This window comes from Sceloporus occidentalis, unplaced genomic scaffold, assembly GCF_023333645.1.
Source record: "Sceloporus occidentalis isolate IW3139 unplaced genomic scaffold, rSceOcc1.0.p SCAF_1, whole genome shotgun sequence".
Classification (NCBI taxonomy): domain Eukaryota; kingdom Metazoa; phylum Chordata; class Lepidosauria; order Squamata; family Phrynosomatidae; genus Sceloporus; species Sceloporus occidentalis.
The window spans coordinates 318,044,040-318,062,516 of NW_028316981.1; the positions used below are offsets into that span (position 1 = coordinate 318,044,040).

General features: G+C 46.9%; 1 protein-coding gene across 2 annotated transcripts in view; it reads left to right on the forward strand.

The window, feature by feature from the left end:
• The window catches only part of RUSC2 (RUN and SH3 domain containing 2), a 69,340-nt gene extending 51,652 nt beyond the window's left edge, over positions 1-17,688 (forward strand). For both annotated transcript variants that reach the window (XM_089498373.1, XM_089498380.1), the window contains 6 exons: positions 5,163-5,337; positions 6,438-6,543; positions 7,024-7,070; positions 8,140-9,145; positions 13,351-13,533; positions 15,386-17,688. In XM_089498373.1, the coding sequence (XP_089354499.1) occupies positions 5,163-5,337; positions 6,438-6,543; positions 7,024-7,070; positions 8,140-9,145; positions 13,351-13,533; positions 15,386-15,566 (1,698 nt within the window). In that variant the 3' untranslated portion in view covers positions 15,567-17,688. The remainder of the gene's footprint in view (positions 1-5,162; positions 5,338-6,437; positions 6,544-7,023; positions 7,071-8,139; positions 9,146-13,350; positions 13,534-15,385) is intronic.
• Positions 17,689-18,477: the final 789 nt, after the last annotated feature.

The following is an 18,477-nucleotide window of genomic DNA, read 5'->3' on the forward strand; positions in this document are numbered from 1 at the left end:
GTGCTGGTTCTTTTCTTGTAGCTGTTAGAATGGAAGATGGGTCATACCTGTGCCTCTCCATGTCCTTTCTTTGATTCTGTCCTCTGCAACTTGGAGCAGCCATTTCCATTGGCCTCAGCCTAGAGGGAATGGTGCACCCAGCTCAGGACCATTTAACCAGCCTATTTAAACAGCTATGGAGATCTGGAGTGTTGATCCTAAGTTGAATTTGTTGCCTAAGAGCCCAGTTCTGGCACCTGCCCTAAAGGGATACTGGAACCAATGGGCTCAAGAGCTGGCATGCTTTCCTCTGCTGTAGACCACCTGCTGCATCTGTGTGTGTGTGTGTGTGTGTGTGTGTGTTTGTGTTTGTGGTGTGTGTGTGCCTTTTGACTTACTTTTAACCCATGAATTTTACAGGGCTTTTTTAGGCAAGTACTATGCAGAGCTGGTTTTGCCAGTTCCTTCCTCTGAAACAGAGAAAGCATGAATATTTATCTATTGATTTAAAAATTGGTGTGTGTATGCTTTCAATCCACCCGTCAACTTCTGGTGACCCAATGAATTTCCTAGGGTTTTCATGGGCAAAGAATATGCCAAGATGGTTTTGCCAGTTCCTTCCTCTGAAACAGAGCCTCCAGTGCCTGGTGTTCCTTGGTATTCTCCCATCCACGTACTAACCAGAGCTGACCCTGCTTAACTTCCAGGATCAGATGGGATCTGATCCCTTTAGAGTATTTAGGCCCTTTGCTGCATTCATTTATCACCAATAAAGCTGATCCTCTAAAGCAGAGATGTGTGTCAGTCTTGGGGAGCCTTGCAATGCCAGCTGCTTTCACCTGAGAACAGCCTTTAGGTGTCCATCCTTGCTCTTGCTTAGGAGGAGAAATCCTCCATGACTCTTTCCTGGGCAAAGACACATTGAAATCCCAGGAAGAAGACTGGGGTGTAAAATGTCTTGGGACCTTCTGGATCTCTGGATACAAACTGTTGAGCTGTTTCATGAGTAGGAGATCTGCTTTGGTCAGACCTCACCTGGAATAATCCTGTGTCCAGTTCTGGGCACCACAATTCAAGAAGGATGTTGATAAGCTGGAGTGTGTTCAAAAGAGGGCCAGCAAAATGGTGAAGGGTCTGGAAACCACAAAGTGCTATGAGGAGTGACTTAGGGAGCTGGGTATGTTTAGTCTGGAGATGAGATGATTAATAGGTGATAGGATAGCTCTGTTTAAATATTTGGATGGATGTCATGTTGAAGATGGAGCAAGTTTGTTTTCTGCTGCTCCAGAGAAAAGATTACAGGGCAATGGATTCAAACTACAGGAAAAGAGATTCTACCTCAATATTAGGAAGAATTTCTTGATGGTAAGACTTCTTCAACTGTAGAATGGACTGTCTCAGAGGGCGGTGGAATCTCCTTCTTTGAAGCAGAGGCTGGATGGCCATCGGTCACAGGGAGGGCTATTCCTGTGTGACAGAATGGGGCTGGATTGGATGGCCCTTTGGGTCTCTCCCAACTCTAGGATTCCATGATTCCATGATTCTGGCAGTGCTGTGCAAGCTCCAAGCAGGGCCCTTGCCTTGGCATTTCCCAACAAGGTTTCTCTCTCTGACCCCATGCTTGGCAGCCCGTGGGGGGGCTATGGTGGAGGGGACACAGAGGTCTCTTGGGGCTGGCTTTTGTTTTCTAGGGAGGCCACCTGGAGCCTCTTCTGGTCCTCAGAGGGAGCCACTGGCTTGCCTGTTTCTGGAAAGACGGTTGGCAGTGGTCAGCAGGCAGGAGCAGTGTGACCTGGCCCTCTTCCTCAAGATGCCCCCCTTCCAGCTTGGAGGGGCATTATGTCTTCTTTATTTATAGTAATCCTGAGGATTTGCAGCCCTGGAAGGAACTGCAGACTGGCTGAGCCTCTCTTAACCCTTTCGGTCAGACATCTTCCGGCTCCTGTTTTGGGCCTGAGAGTTTGCCTCTTGGGCTTAAGTCTAAGGAAAGCTGTTTGGGATTATATTTCTATTATTTAGCAACAGAAATTTTAAAACATACATCCCACTCTGCCTTGTAACAAAACCCCAAACAAACAAGCAAGCAAGCAAGCAAGCAGGGCAAAGCTGCTTACATCTCAGTGTTATTAAAGCAGCTGGTGAGAAGCCTGATGATGACTTAATAGTCCCGGGATGGAGGGAGTTGAGTTCAAATCCAGCCTTTTGCCATGGGTCACTTCAGAGCCTCGAGTCCCCGTGGGTGGAAGGGAAATGATAGTGACCTACACTGTGGGGGTGTCATTTGTAATATAGCAAAGGTCAGAGTGGCTTCCTTTCTGCAGGGCGGCATATGCCAAGCCAGGCTGGTGGGTCCTGTTGGCCCAATACAGTTTGCTGTGAGTGGCAACGGCAGCTCTGGCCAACGGTTTCTGGCATCGCCCATTATTATTATTTTTTAAATTCATTATTATTTACATAGTACATAATACATTTTATATGATTCATAATATACTCCCCCCCCCCAAACAGAGGATATACATTCCATTTAAATTAACAATCATTTTCAGAGATATGGAAAATATCGTTCATTATATTTTTTCCTCCTTCATACCCCATTTTACCTCCTACTTTCCTAACCCACAATTTCTCATTTATCTCTCCATGATTCTTTCTTGCTATGTGCAATAGATTTAAGTCTTGTTTCCCTAAGGAAATCAAACAATATATAATCTTTTATATATTTTAAAAAAAAAGACTTGTTCCAATTAGATTTCTTTTTCCATCCAGAAGCAATCACTGCATGGGCAGCTTTTAAACTTTTGTTTTGTTACATGTCTTTCATTACCATCCAATCTTAATTCCCTTAAATTAAGAGTTAAACAATCCTTTGCTTAATTTTATCTTTATCCCTGTTGCTATATTTATTTATTCCTCAATGTCGTTCCAAAATTCTTGAACAAATGGGCGTTGCCACCACATATGGATATGAATCCCCTTCCACTCCACATCCATGCCAACATTTTGATTGGAATTTATCATTTACAAACGTTAATTGGTATGGCATCTTCTACCATTTTCCAGTCATTTTCATTTGTTGTTCTTTTACATTTGTATTTTTAATTTTAACACTTTCTTGTAGCCAAATTTTAATTTTGTCTGTATCTATCAATAAATCTTTCCCCCAATTCATTGTCAATCTCTTGACCACTCTAAATTGGGTTGTTAACATAATCTTATGAATTTTCCCTATTAACCCCTTTCCAGGTTGATGGGTCCTTTTGGCTCAGGATGGTCTGCCATGAGTGCCATTGGCAGCTCTTGGCCAAGATCATTGTTCCTTCAGCCTTTTAATTGCAGGGGCCAAGGACCGGAGGCAGGAGGGGGCTCTCTGCTCTGGCACACTGGTTGGGGAATGCCATCTCCATCGAGACATAATTGGCACAGAATTTGGCTTCATTTTGGTTCCAAGTTAAAACAGACCAGGCCAGGGGAGGGTGTAATGATTTTATCTGATTTCTACAATTGCATAGTTGCAACTGTTTCAATGCATCTTAAATTGGTTTACTATGGCGCGTTACAGACGCGCCAAAGGGGCGTGCTAGGGTTAGGAAGGGGCGTGTTTGGGTTGAGAAGGGGCGTCCCTTCCGGACGCTCCTCAACCCTAATACGGACCGAGTCCGTACAAAATGGCGATGCCTGTTCACACGGGCGCCGCCATCTTGACATAGCAGATGCGTTGCGTCCGCAAATTGCGTGGCACAAATCATGCTGCGAGTGCGCCATTGGCGCCTTGTGGCGTGATAATCACGACGCAAAGAGACACACCATTTTGGGGCTTCTTTTTGCAGTGCAGAGGAGCCATACGGTTTGGACGCTGGGGCTCCTCCGCACTGCAAATGGTGGCAGAAGCAGACCACCCATTCTGGGCAGTCTGTAACACACCTCCATTTTTGTTATTAACAGTTTGTTAACATAGGCTGGGGAGCCAGGATGCCATAGTGGTTTGAGTGCTGGTCTAGGACACTGGAGGCCAGGGTTCGATTCCCCGCATGACCATAAAACCCACTGGGTGATCTTGGGCGAATCACAAACTCTCTGCTTCAGAGGATGGCAATGGCAAACTCACTCTGAACAAATCATGTCAGTGTATTGCTGCTTGGTGGATTTTTGTTGGAATTTACTAAATGGCCAACACAGCTACCCCTGCATGTTTTCATGTCAGAAACGACTTGAAGGCACACAACAACAAACAAAAAAACATAGGCTGATGTGTGTTTAGATTGTAAATCATGTTTTACTGTATGCTATTACAGTTAACAGCTTTACAGGACATTATTACAACTTTTACACTGTACGTTATCTTTTAATTTATGATTTGCAAATTATCGTTTTCCATTGTAATGATACAAATTTTAAAAATTGATTTTATTGTTGGCCATCCCGAGTTCTTTGGACATCAGTGTGATACCCTAAATACCCAAAAGGCACCTCATTGTGTCTGATCTTGGAGGCTAAGTAAAGTTAGCCCTGGTTAGTACTTGGATGGGAGACTGGAAACAAACAACAGGTGCTGTGAAGGCTGCATTTCAGAGGAAGGAATTGGGAAAACCACATTGGAGTATGACTATGAAAACCCTAGGAAGAAAAAAAAACCTAGGAAGTTGACAGGCAGATTGAATGCACACACACACCAATATTTTGATAGAGAGATAGAGATAGGGAGAGAGACCTGATGCCTTCAGCATGCAAAGTGGGTGCTGTGCCACTCGGGCATGGCCCCAGGGCCTCATGGGTCCCAATTCTGTGCAGGAGCTGAGTGCTGTTGGGTTTAGAGTTCGTGGGTTCTCCCTTTCCCACTCTTCAGTGGCTTTACCTTCTCTGCCACCTGACTGCCAGGTGAGCTCATTTGCACCCCTCATTCTGTTGCCTCCTTTCCTGCTTCGGTCTGAATGGGATTATTTAGGATTCTGCAAGAAGAGTGGAGGAATTCTTGCAACCATACCTCAGCCCCCTCCCCTGGCCTGTGAGGTTTCAGGAAACCCACCAGTAAATGGAAAGAAGGGGGGAAAGGGCATGATGAATGGAGATGAACCATGTACCAGGAGCTGCTGCCCTCTCAGGGGGGTTCTGGCATGGAGCAGACCAGAGAGGGCATGCGGTGAAGCAGCCCTAATGTCATCTTTTGCCTCACCTCTGTTATCCAGGCCAAGCTGGGGAACAGCTCTGTGAGCCCCAATGTGGGGCACTTGATCCTGAAGTACCTGTGCCCAGCCATCCGGGACATCCTGAGCGATGGACTCAAAGCTTACGTGCTGGACGTCATCATCGGCCAGAGGAGGAACATCCCGTGGAGCGTCGTGGAGGCTTCCACTCAGCTCGGTAGGAAGCCCATGGGTTTGGGGGTAGGGGGTGCCCCTCACTGTTCTGCCAATAGCTGACCCTGTGCCTCTTTTAAGGGGTTCACTGCTGCCACCCCACACAGGCATCCTGTTGAACTGCTGCAATGCATGGGCAATGAATGGCAAGGTCTGCCGAAGACGTTGGCCACAAAGAAAAGCAAAATGCCTTTTCAGTTATAAAATAAAAGTTATAGCACAGCTGAGTTGGGGGTCTCTGCCAGGCCAGGAGAGGAGGGGGGCACTGGAAAGGGAAGCAGGGCTCTAAATGTTTATGGAGTGAAAAGGAAGAGGAGGAAAAGGAGATGTGTTTGTGGAGGATGTATTCTGTAGTATCTGTGCACTCTGCAGGGCATTCTGTAGCCATCAGTTGTCCAGGATCATATGCAGGGAAACACACTTAGTTAGAAAATCCTTTCTCCTTCAAGTCTTGAGTTACTTGTAGTAGCTGATGAGGGGAGAGAAAGAGAATGGCCACAGTTAGAATGGCCCAGTTGATCGGCAGTCTGTGTGTGTGTGTGTGGGGGGGCAATCCTTGGGGATTTCATACCCACCCCATTTCTGCAGGGATTCTGGCTGGGAGGATGAGAGGTCAGCTCTCTCCTTGCCATGCTCTTCTTTGATTCTCCTGCTCCCTAAAATCTCAGCTATAGGAAGCTCAGGCCAGAGCTGGGCCAACTCCAGGACAATACAATTGAATTTGCTTTTAACTAGAACCCAAATATCCACCAGCCAACCAGCCATTGCTGGGGGATACGGACTGGCTAATCCAGTGATTCCCAAACTCTTCTGGAATATTCCAGCTCTTCTGGAATAAGAAGCCAAAAAGGGATGGGGTGACCCTGACAATAAGGGGGGCCTGGAGCAATGTCCATTCCTCAGTCTCCAGGCCAGTGTTTCCTCTGCTTGATTTCCCAGCCCTAGGGGAGCATCCCTGACACTAAAGCCGCTATGCTTTGGTATCTGGGGTTGTTGCTCTCCCTGCCTTTCTGGTTCTTTCTCCCAGGGCCCAGATCCCTTGGCCTGTTCATTGGATCTGTGTGTGACCCCACATCCTTCTCCATCTCCTCCTTTTCTCCACAGGCCCCTCCACCAAGATCTTGCATGGCCTCTATGGCAAAGTCAGCCAGTACCCAGAGCTCACCAGCCACACCATGCGCTTCAACGCCTTCATCTTTGGGCTCCTCAAGTAAGTCAGGGCTCTTGGGTAACAGGGTCTGGAAAGTAGGGGGCATGACGGTGGTGGATGAATGGAAGGAGGAAGGGACGGACCTCCTCCCACTGGGTCTAGGGCCACATTTGTCTAGTGGTGGTCCAATAGCTGCAAATCCACCCCCATTGAAGCTGAAAAGAGAAGGCGAAGGGTCTGAGATTTGAGACCCTTGTGGAGAAAAAGCTGGTCCATGGCCTTGGGGAAAGCGGAAGGCAAGGAGAGATGGAGTCTCAGGGTGGTTTCATTCCCAGAAATTGCTTAGTGTGTTTTAGCTGAGAAATGTTACACTGTTGTCAGCTGCTGAGTTTGTGCCACTGTTGGTAAACCTGAGCTCTCTTCTTCTCAGGTGGGCCCTCTGTTTACACAAACAGTGTGTGTGTGTACAGAACACATAGTAGGGAGCTGCCTAGGCTGCCCCTTGGTCTTCACTCTTTTCCCTGGCTTTTTTCTCCCCAGCATCCGGTCTCTAGAATTCTGGTTTAACCACCTCTACAATCATGAAGGTAAGAGCACCTGGCAGGTATAGTGGACAGGTGAGATCTTGCAACCAGAGCAGCTCCCCCTTAAGGAAAGGGAGCCAGCACCGAACAGACTGTGGCCAGGCAGTCTCAGTGGAGGACCCCACCACTCCAATGGTGGTCGTCTTTCCTGACTGTGGGCTTGGAGGCTGAACTGGGAAAACAGTGCCAATCTTCCAAGGAGGAGGGAAGCCAGAGAGGCAGCCAGATTGTGGCTTGGCCCCAACACTGTAGCTGGAAACCCAAAGAACAGGCCTCCTGCTGCCTCCTTCCCCGGGGGAAAGGAGCAGCCCCCCTCTCTCCTGCCCTCCAACAAAAACCAAGGGCAGAGGGTCCTCTGGCTAGGTCTGCACCACCCCCTGCCCCCCACCAAGCAGGGCAAGAAAAACAGGAAGATAGATCCCCTTGTGTATATTTGGAATGGGGAGGAAGTTGTATAGGGCAGACCCAGAGCAAGGAAATGCAACTGCACAGGAACAACCCCATCTCCCTTCCAAAGAACTGTGGCTAACAAGAAGATTGACTTGCCCAGTCCAATTCCTGCCACTTCTGTATGCATGAACACCTGTTATGTTTGGCCATGGTGCTGATGAGGACTATAGAACCCATCTGCCTGGTGTCAGGGGCCAGTTGGTTTCCAGTCTAAGAAGTCATCAGAACACTTCTATGGCCATAATAGGTTGTGAAGCTCTCTGATCAGGGAGGGTAGGTCAGGCTGGGTCCCAACGTCCTGTCCTGTCCAGTGGCCTTTGCTTTAGCTGGGCATGGATCTGGATGAGAAGCAGGGACTGTTCAAAGCAAGGGACAGTCCCTGGTCTCTCAAATGTGGGAAGCAAGGGATGATGGGTGAGGTTCTGTATGCAGAGCCAGCACCCTCCAGGGTGGAGGAGACCCTGGCACCATTACCAGTGGTGCCCAGGAGCAACCTACCTGGTGTGTCCTTTTCACCAGGTAACAAAGCGAGGTGAAATGGTGTTCCTTTTGAAACAGTGGTCCTTCTAGCTGAGGTCTCTAGTGCCTGGACCCACCTGTGTCTCTTTCTGTGCCTCCCCAGACATCCTGCAGGTGCACTACCAGCCGGTGGGCTTCCTCTCCCTCTCCCATGGGGTCTGCCAGGGCCTCTTTGAGGAGCTGCTGCTCCTTCTCCAGCCCCTCTCCCTGCTGCCCTTCAACCTGGACCTCCTCTTCGAGCACCACCTGCTGCAGATGGGCAAGGAGCAGCAACAGAAGAAGGAGCTTCTCCGCATCAAGCAGGACCTCCTGCTGTCGGCCCACTCCACCCTCCAGCTGATGCGGACCCAAGGGCAGAGCATCACGGAGGGATGCAGCGGAGGGCGCTGGGGGCCGGCTGGACAGGATCCCATCCCCGAAGACCACAAGAGGACGCTGGAGGAAATGGCCCCCACCATGGTCACCACAGGGAGAGTCAAAGGGGTGGGTGCTCCTTGCGGAGGGACCAAGAAAGCCGAGGTGGAGGAAGAGGAGGGGGAAGCACCCCAGAGAGAACAGCAGAAGGCTCTGGAGGGCCCCCAGGAACTGAAGAAGGACAAACAGGCCAGCTGGTGGTACCAGCTCATGCAGAGCTCCCAGGTCTACATTGAGGGCTCAGCTGAGGGTGCCCGCTTCATTCGCTACGAGCGGAGGAAGAAGGCAGTGACCACAACCAGGTCAGCAGAACCCAAGAAGTGGCCACCCCCACCGCCACGGGAAGGAGTAGTGGAAGGGGCCGAGGCTTGCCCCATCACGGAAGTGCCCATCAAGGACAGGCCCCCAATGGGGGCACCAGCAGTGGATGCAGGACCCATGCAGAAACTGGAGCCCTCAGCCCAGGAGGAGGCAAAGAAGGAGAAGAGCCGTCCCTCCTGGATGGGCAGCCCCCCAGATTCTGTGCTGACGGAGCTGAAACGCACCAAGGAGAAGGAGGACGGGCCACCCCGGAAACCAGGAGGGGCCCTGGCAGAGAAAGGCATCAGTGTCAGTGTCCCTGAGAACAGCCAGCCCAAGTGGGGTCACCTCTTTGGTTCCCGGAAGGTGCCCAAGGATCCTAAACATGCCAACAGGTAAGAGGGGTCCTTGAGTCCTTTTAAAATGATGTCTTGTGTCATGGAGGCCTGGGATTGAGTATGGGGCAGTTAGAAAGCTGGGCCAAGGGTAACAAAATGAAATTCAGCATTTCATTTGAATGAAATGCACAGATATAGGATGGGGGACACCTAGCTGAACGAAACTATGTGTGAAAGGGATCTAGGAGTCCAAATAGACCACAAGTTGAACATGAGTCAACAGTGTGATGCAGCAGCTAACAAGGTCAATGCGATTTTAGGCTGCATCAATAGAAGTATAGTGTCTAGATCAAGGGAAGTAATAGTGCCACTCTGTTCTGCCTTGGTCAGGCCCCACCTAGAATACTCCACAATTAAAAAAGGACATTGAGAAACTGGAGCGTGTCCAAAGGAGGGTGACTAAAATGGTGAAGGGTCTGGAAACTATGCCTTATGAGGAACGACTTAGGGAGCTGGGGATGTTTGGCCTGGATAAGAGACGATTAAGGGGTGATATGATAGCCCTGTTTAAATATTTGAAGGGGTGCTATATTGAGGATGGAGCAAGCTTTTTCCCCCTGCTACTCCAGAGAACAGGACCCAGAACAATGGATGCAAGCTACAGGAAAAGAGATTCCGCCTCAACATTAGGCGGAACCTGCTGACAGTGAGGGCTGTTTGACAGTGGAACACACTCCCTCAGAGTTAGTGGAGTCTCCTTCTCTGGAGGTCTGGATGGCCGTCTGTCGGGAATGCTTTGATTGAGAGTTCCTGCACAGCAGAATGGGATTGGACTGGATGGCCCTTGGGGTCTCTTCCAACTCTAGAATTCTATGATTCTATGAGGGCAGAGGGAAAGGGAGATGGAAAGAATATTTGGGAAATGTCCCAAAAACTGGTCTCGTGAGTGCCATGAAGCCCTAACAAGGGGAACCCAAGACAGGCAAGAATATTCACAGAACATTCTCTTAATCTGCACAAAAAAGTATGGTTTGTTTGTGTGCAGAAGATGATATTTCTATACAGAAAGAAGTTTCCTGCACAGAAAACAAGTTTTCTTTCATTAAAAATAAATTCTGTTTTCTGCATGAAGAAGCACATGCATTATTATTTTTTTTGCGCAGAATAAGTCCTGAACTGTGAATAGTTTTTTTTTAAAAAATGCACAGTTTTCAGATATAAGGAGAAGAATGGTAAAACTTCAGGAGCATCAGTTGCTATTGCTGAATTGCAAGAATATTTGGGAAATGTTGGGCATTTCCCAAATAATCTTTGGCTGTAGAGAGAACCAGAAAACTCTGAAGCCTATTGTGCAACTGATCCATCTCTCCCTTCTTAATAGATTTAATTTTGAGGGGTAATTTACATTTAAATTTTGGTGGTAAGAAAAGACAATGAAGTTCAGGGATTAAAAAAAACCCCAATAGGAGTGGGTTACAAAACACAGAAACATCAGGATGATATTTGATCCAGGATGATTGCAGAATAAGAAGTCTTGCCTGGAAACAACTCATGCGGCTGTAATCCAAGCAGTCAGGTCAGGCTCACCCACTTTCGCACCAAGGGTAGACTCCTTCATGTAATTTCTTCTGAAAGGAAGCAATGTCTAAATGTAGCAACCCCCCTCGCCCCCCATTGCATGGAAGACTTTGAAAGCCACATGGTTTTTGTAGCCTATGTGCAATTTGGGACTTATTCGTTGAAAAATTTGCACATTGTTAGATTCTAGAACATGGCCACATATGGATGCTGGCCATGAAAGCCTCCAACTTCACAATGCACATTGTTGTTGGGTTGGTTTTTTTGGGCTGAAAACAGCATTTTTATTTCCTGAGCAAGATGTTTTTCTGTGCAGTAAATATTTCTGCATGGAAATACTATTTTCCTCACAGAAAATGTGTTTTCTGTGCAAAACAGCCATGTGAAAATTTGGTGCCCTGAATGCTGAGCTTGCATAGGTTTTTGTCTGTCCAGGATTCTTCTCATCAGGGTTTCTTAGTGTTTCAAAAACCTATTTTTTGGATCATTTTGGTGGGAATATTTTTGACTATTATTTCCATGCCTGTTTTACTGGGTATGTGTGTGCCTTCAAGTTACCTATCAATTTACGCCGATCTCCTGCATTTTTCACATTGCTTATTTGGGCAAGGATCACTGAGAGGTGGTTTTGCCAGTTCCTTCCTTTGAAACAGAGCCTACAGCATTTGGTATTCACAGGTGGTCTCCCATTTAAATACTAACCAATGCTGACCCTGCTTAGCTTCCAAGATCAGAAGGAACCCAGTGCCTTCAGAGTATTTGTCCCACCAGCATCATTATCATTAACATTGTAATTAATGTTTTAGTTTTATCTTTTTAAATTATTTCAAACCGCATTGAATCCCATTTTGGAAGAAAGACAGGATATAAACCCCATGAATAAACAAACAAACAAACAAACAAGTGATTGATGTACTGTGTTTTTGCCACAGTGGCTTACAAGTTTAAAATACAGTAGGCCCTTCTTATCCGCTGATTCAAGTGGAGATTATGGTTACAACATTAATTTGATTTGCCGACTTATGCATGTGGCTATTAAGATATAGTTTAATTTTATATTTAACCAAACCTAAAAGAGATGTTAGGTAATAGATTATGCAATTGTATATTGTAATATAAAGCAAAATACATGTTATATAATTTGTGGAATGTGTAGTACATAATTGGCAAAAAAAGAGGAATATAATGATAATTTATAAGACTCTACTGTTAATAAAAAGAAACTAAATCACCTAAGTGAGTAATGGGAGGCTTAGAAGAGAAGAATGACAATAGGACAAAATGGAAGGTATAATTTATTGGAGTAAATGTAGAATAGACATTACAAAGACCTCTTCGGAAGACAGTGGGATGGAAGTTACTTGTACAAAAAAGAATACAGCATTTATTTTCATTTATTCATTTAAGAGCAAGAAAATAAAAGTCAAATTTACTTTATTGTTTAAATTACATGTGAGAAACATGATGTTTAAGTTAAAATATGAACATGCAAAGATGGAGTGGCATGTAAGTCATGTATATTGAGATAATAGTTTGTAAATTTGTACAAAAATGAAAAATGAAAAAGTATTTTAAAAAAAAAGTATAATTTCCAAATAGCAAGCCATGATTTTCCATTTTATATAAGGGACACCAATCCATGGGACTTGAGCAGCCACTGTACAAGGGCCCACTGTAAATGCAGATTAAAATACATACAAAAACTTAGGTAAAAGTATATAAAAGCTCTTTTAAAAATGCAATTACACAAACTGTAGGATTAAAACCATTTGAAAAACCAAAGAAATGTGGAAGATAAAAACCTACAGGAAAGAGCCCTATTTAAAATCCCATTGCAGCTGATTCCTAAAATCCTGCTGGAACAGAAATGTTTTCACTTGCCGAACCTCCCAGCTTCCCATTTTTGATGCTGTAGATAAGAGGTCCCTCACCCACTAAAGAAACTGAGCAGTCCTGTGGCCACATTGGCTTTTTCACAAAGCAAGGCCCTTTTAGAAGAGGTCAGTGGTCCTGGCCAGCTTCCTAACTGACCCATCACCCTGGGCCCAGACCTAGGGTTAGGATAGAGGACTCCACTTGCAGCCCATGTTGCCATGTTGAGTTGTGCAGTCTCCTTCTTTGGAGGGGTGGGTTGCTGTCGCTGGCCGGCAGCCTCTTTGGGTCTGCCGGGGCTGCTGAGCGATTGACGAAGTGAATAGATATTCTTTCCTGCCCAGTCAGCAGCCCCGCCAAACCCAGAAGATAGCCCCTTCCCACCAGTGGCTGCTTCCACCACCCAACAGACTTTTCCCCGCTCAGCCAGCAGCCCTACTGACATGTAAGGAGCTATCAGTTGGCAGTAGCACCTTATCAGGGGTCGCAGCTGATGGACAGCAGACGCGCCCTGGCTGACTGGTAGATGGGGTGGCCAGGTGGATCCTGGGACAGATGGGAGTGACTGCCCCACTGGATGGCCACCCCGCTCTGAGGTGTCACCCGGTGTGGTCCACTCTCCCCAAACCCTCGTACTGACTTCCCTAGAGAAAGCCCAGACCCGGGCTATGAGAGTGGGTAGTTTTGGAGGGAATGGTGGAGGAGACATAGGCAAATGTGACTTATTCTATTAGAGTCCTTCTGTCTTTCTCTGCTGCACCTATTGGGTTGCTTTGCCCCTTGCACTGCTTGACCACTGGATCTCTTTCCAGGCTCCCCTCCGGCTGGCTGAGTTTGGATCGCTCTGTCTTCCAGCTGATGGCCCAAACTGTTGGCGCCAGTGTGTGGAGAGAGGCTGCCTCGGAGCCTGAGAGGGTGGCGCCGGATCTGCCTCCTTCACGCCCCAAGTACCGGCCGCTGCAGCTGGACAAGAGCACTGCCCAGGAGACGCCATGGTGAGTGAGGTGGTCACTGAGGCTCAGGTGGACAGTGGGGTGGTAGCTGGGTGGTCCCCTCTGTTTGTTCTGCCCAGGCTCAGACATGCTAAATAGTGGCATCACTTGGGTTGGTACCTACCTCTTGGTTTGGTAACTTATGGTCTCATTCTCCCCATTGACTTCCTCCTCCCATACAACACCAGACAGGATCCTTTTCATGTTTGTTTTTACTAATGTTACTCGTAAGTTGTAATTCCCATATATTACTGTTGTTGTTGTTATTATTAGTAGTATTATTATTAAAGTTTAACTTTATAGCGCTGTAATTTTTACACAGCTCTTTACAAAGTCATACCAAAATACAGATAAAATCTGCCTACGGTGTACAATCTAAAATCAAAAAGCAGCAAAATATAAACTAACAGCTATCATTAAAATAACTCTAGGAAAATAAGACTACAAAACAATACACTGAATATAATGGCAATAGTTGTGACATAAGCAACTAGCAAAATTAAAATTATACCTTTAAATTACAATATCATATGTACAACCTGAATTTGTTTACAGGTTGATAGTTGCATGTGGTTAAAATGAAAATTTGGTAAGATGTGATATTTTTAAAGAAGATTTTAAAAAATCTCTCTTTTCTCCTCCCACTGAGCCTCATCCTACTCACATTAGTTCTTCAGCTTTTTAAAGGGACACAGGTGAAAGCCACAGCTCATTTCTTCCAAAGGGCAGATATTTGGGGAGCAATGCCATCATCCCCCTCTTTAGGGTGTTCCCTTGCTGCAGCCTGCACTCCGCTAGTGATGCCCCTGGGCCAGAACCTCCCCACTATCCCAGGGATGAATTTTAGTATAAAAGAGGGAATTAGAGGAAGGAGACTGTTCTAAGGACCCCGATTTATTGCAAGCCAGTTTGGGTCCTAGGCACCAGCTTTTGGGCTACAACTTTTCTTAGGAGGCACAAAGTGAACTCCCAGTAGAGAAATGTTTCTACACTTGGAGTATTAGCTTACTTGCTAACTTGCTAATTAGCTTACTTGCTGTTCACCGCTATGATCTTTGGAATAGCGGTATATAAATAAAATTATTATTATTATTATTATTATTATTATTATTATTATTATTATGTGTGTGGTGAAGTGCAAAAAGAAATGTGATGGGGTGACAAGCTGTTAACAGTGTGGGTTGTTAAGCGTTGCAAGAGGAGAGAAGTGGGTAACCAAGCCTGGATGTGGCCATCCCTGGGTCCTCATGCTCCTCTCTGCTTCCAGTGGATTTTGCTCTCTGCCCCACATGTGAGCTCATCTCTTTTTTGACACTTAGGTGTCCTCACTGGCATCCTTTCCACAACACCAAACAATGACCATTGTCTAGTGTCCACCTACATCATTTCCACAGTACTAAGCAACCACTGTTCTCCATTCATCTCTCATTGTTCATTCTTCCTCCCTGCCCTGTGTATGTGTAAACATTGGTCATCTGAAGGTGCCTCTGAAGAAGTAAGTTATACTCTGCAAAGGCTGGTCCTAGAGCAAACTGGGGTGAGTGGTGGGTAAGGGGGTCTTAAAGATGACTCCAGACTGTTTTTCCAGCCTTTCAGCCTTCCGCCCCCAGGGTTGCAACTTGGGAAGAGGCAGCTTTTCTCTGTGCTGGAGAAGAGCCCTAAGGCTGGGTCAGACCCCCAAGGGCCAGCCAGATGAGGGGTCCAGCATTCTGTTATCTCAGGCCACCCCCCAAGGAGAAGAAGTCCGGCAGCATGCAGGGCATGGGATGGGCGTTTGCCTCCTCAGACCCTCCTGGCGTCTCCCTGGGCTCACCCACTTGTGACATTGTTGCTTTCTCCCTTCTCCCCACCCAAGCCAGGTGAAGGCACTCTGCCACCACATTGCCACCGAGGCTGGACAGCTGAGCTTCCAGAAGGGCGACCTCCTGCGCGTGCTGGGCAAGGCGGATGCCGACTGGCTGCGGTGTGGCCGAGGAGCCGAGAGCGGGCTGGTGCCCATTATGTATGTCACCCACATGGAGGATGAGGACTACTGATGGACGGGGCGGGCAGCCAATCACTTCCCTCCTCCTCCTCCTGTGAACCCTGGAGAAGCACAGACCCATGGAGCAAGACAATGATGGGGGCCAGTGGACGGAGCCCAGGTGGACACACAGATGGACATGCCTCCCCCCTTCTCCCTCCAGCCTCTCCTTGCAAAGGAAACTCAGTTGCTATAGCTGTTCTCTGCCCCACTCCTCTTCCTTCTGACTCGGGGGGCTGGCTGCCTCATTGACTTTGTGGTCAGGGCTCTCGACATGTTGCCAAGGACACCCCAGTATGCATGCTCCTCCGCCACAGCTCCCCTCTCTTTCTCCTCTTCCTCAGTTGATCTTTGCCTCTGGCACTTGGGATTCCTGCTGCCAGGACTCAACACACTGACTGTGAGCAGGATGGACATGGTTGCTGATTCCCCTTTTGTCCATGATGGTCCAGCTGATGTCAAACTGCAACTCCCAGCATGCGTTGCTCCCCATGTGGAGGGGCCACACTCTCTCTCTCCCCTGGGAATGGCTGCCTTCCAGTGATTGCAGGGCAGAAGCTCAGGACCGTCTTGTAGTGTGTGCTGCTAACACCTCCTCTTAACACTTCCTCGTGTCTTGGGCTGTGGCTGTTCACAGGGGACCATGGGCAGAGCAGTGGCACAGGACCCTCTCCAGCATCTCTGGCTCCAGTAGGAGGATGGGGAGCTGCAGGGATTTGGGGGATGTAGTTCGGCCTTTCTCTCTCTCTTTCTCTGTATATCATTGATAGCTAGAAACTGACAAGCGTTCTGTGTTAGAAGTAGCTGGTCTGTGGGAGTCACCCCCAGAGGGGAAAATGGGGGGATGGAGGGGCACAAGAGCAGGTGGCAGAGCATTGCTACTGCACTCAGTGCCCCCCAGTCTCTCATTGGGGTCCTGGAGTCTTTAAACGACCCAACAGCACAAAAACAGAAGGACCCCAAGGGTGGGTTGGGGTGGGTGGAGCGGCGTGGCGTGGGGTATGAAGTGGGGCCCCCAGTCAGAAGCATGTGGGGAGGGGGTAGTGCTGGGGAACTGCCTGCCACAAATTGGGGAGGAGGTTCTTGAAGGGGGTGTACCATGCATTCCTTGGTGTGGCATGAAGAGATGGAGTGGTTCAGGCCATGTACTGCCTTCTCTCCCTTCTCTCTGCAGTCAGCAGACAGTGTTACCACAAGTAAAGCCTGCCAGGCAGTATTCCAGGAGTCTTTTTTTTGGGGGGGGGAGGGGGTCCTTTTCTGACTTTCCCTCCCCCCATTGGGCCACCTTCAGAGGGGACCTGCTGAGGATGATGAGGGGAAGATGCCACGTTTGCTCCTGCGTGTACATAAATGCCTCTTGTGGGAATGGCGCCATATTTACTTTGTATTTCTGGCGTTAGAACAGGGTGTCTAGCCTTTATTTATTTCTTTATTTATGATGCATATTAATTAATAAAAAAGGTGCTGATGAAAGAAGTCCCTCTGCTTCTGTGTCTGGTGGAGGTGGTCCCCCACTTCCTTTACAAGGTGGACCATCTCGGGGCCCCTCCAGGAGCCTGAGGACCGCTTTCTCCACCCAAAGAATGGCTTTCTTCATGGCCATTTCACCCTAATTATATTAAATTTGTATCCTTGTTACCCACATACTGACTTCAATGGGGAAAATTAATTTAGTTCAATAAGAAGCCACAAAAGGACAAGAGTAACTGAAGCCGGACTTTTACCCTATGTATATTGGTTACAGACCCAGAACTCCAGAGGCAGATTCCAAACCAGTTAGTTTTATCCAAGAAGGGATAAAGTCCTTGCCCAGGTGCAAGTAAGCCAATTTTCCACACAGGAGGGGAAATAATCAAAAGATTTATTTAACTGCAATAAATAGGGGCCAGCGGTCTCACAACCCAAAAAGACTTGTTGCAGATTAAAACCATAATATTTATCAGAACTAGCAGGAAGACCTAGAACTGATTGGAAAGGAAAACATAGTTTATTTGCTGCAGCGTTCCCAGAGGAAATGCATCCAAATTACTGGGCTCCTGATTCCAAAGTGAACCAAACTTTTATAGTACTTTGAACAAAGAAAACTAAAAATTACATTTCATTGATTACCTCTGAATTAAACATTTCCACCCCTGTATATACATTGGATACTCTAATACTGCACATAACATGCATCTCTATCCCTTATGGGGTACCCATCAATCAAAACAGTATCTATATGTTTTTCTTTCACTGTCTCCAACTGTCTTGTATTACATACTTTTGTTTTGAATAACAGCTTAAAGCAGGAACCAATTCAGGGCCATTGCATTCCAAAACCAAAGATTTGACATGACCTGAAATAGCAACCTTTGCTTTCAAGTCCTCAACAAGTGAAATTCCAATTCAAATCTAACCTTTACAGACTGAGCCAAAAGAAATGAACCAAACATTCATACATATATACTTTTCCATGTGATAATTTCAGAGCATCCGATCTCAACATAGGTACGGTGCCACTAATGAGAAGGCCGCATTTCTCAAACATCCTTACTAAGTAAGTCATATGCTGCTAGCCCATAATGATCTTGCATTGCCTAGCAACTCAAAAAATTGAGGAGGGTACCTTTTCACAGAGGTATGTTAGACACCAGCCATAACTAGCCATATTATCTAGGTGCCACTGTATTACCCATGTTGGCATTAGGCCTCATAGTTTTAAGCCCCATCATCCACTTATTACATTCCAGTTCTCTATTTTAATCAAGATGACACAAGATGACTATGGCTTCTTACTAAGCTATAGAAAGGCAAACAGAGTTTGGCATCTATTTTCCATTTTATTCTATTGCCATACTGTTTTCTACTAAAATACTGGTTTCTCTTACTGGTTTCTCAACACACACACACACACACAGCATACCATGTCAACAACAGTAAGTAGA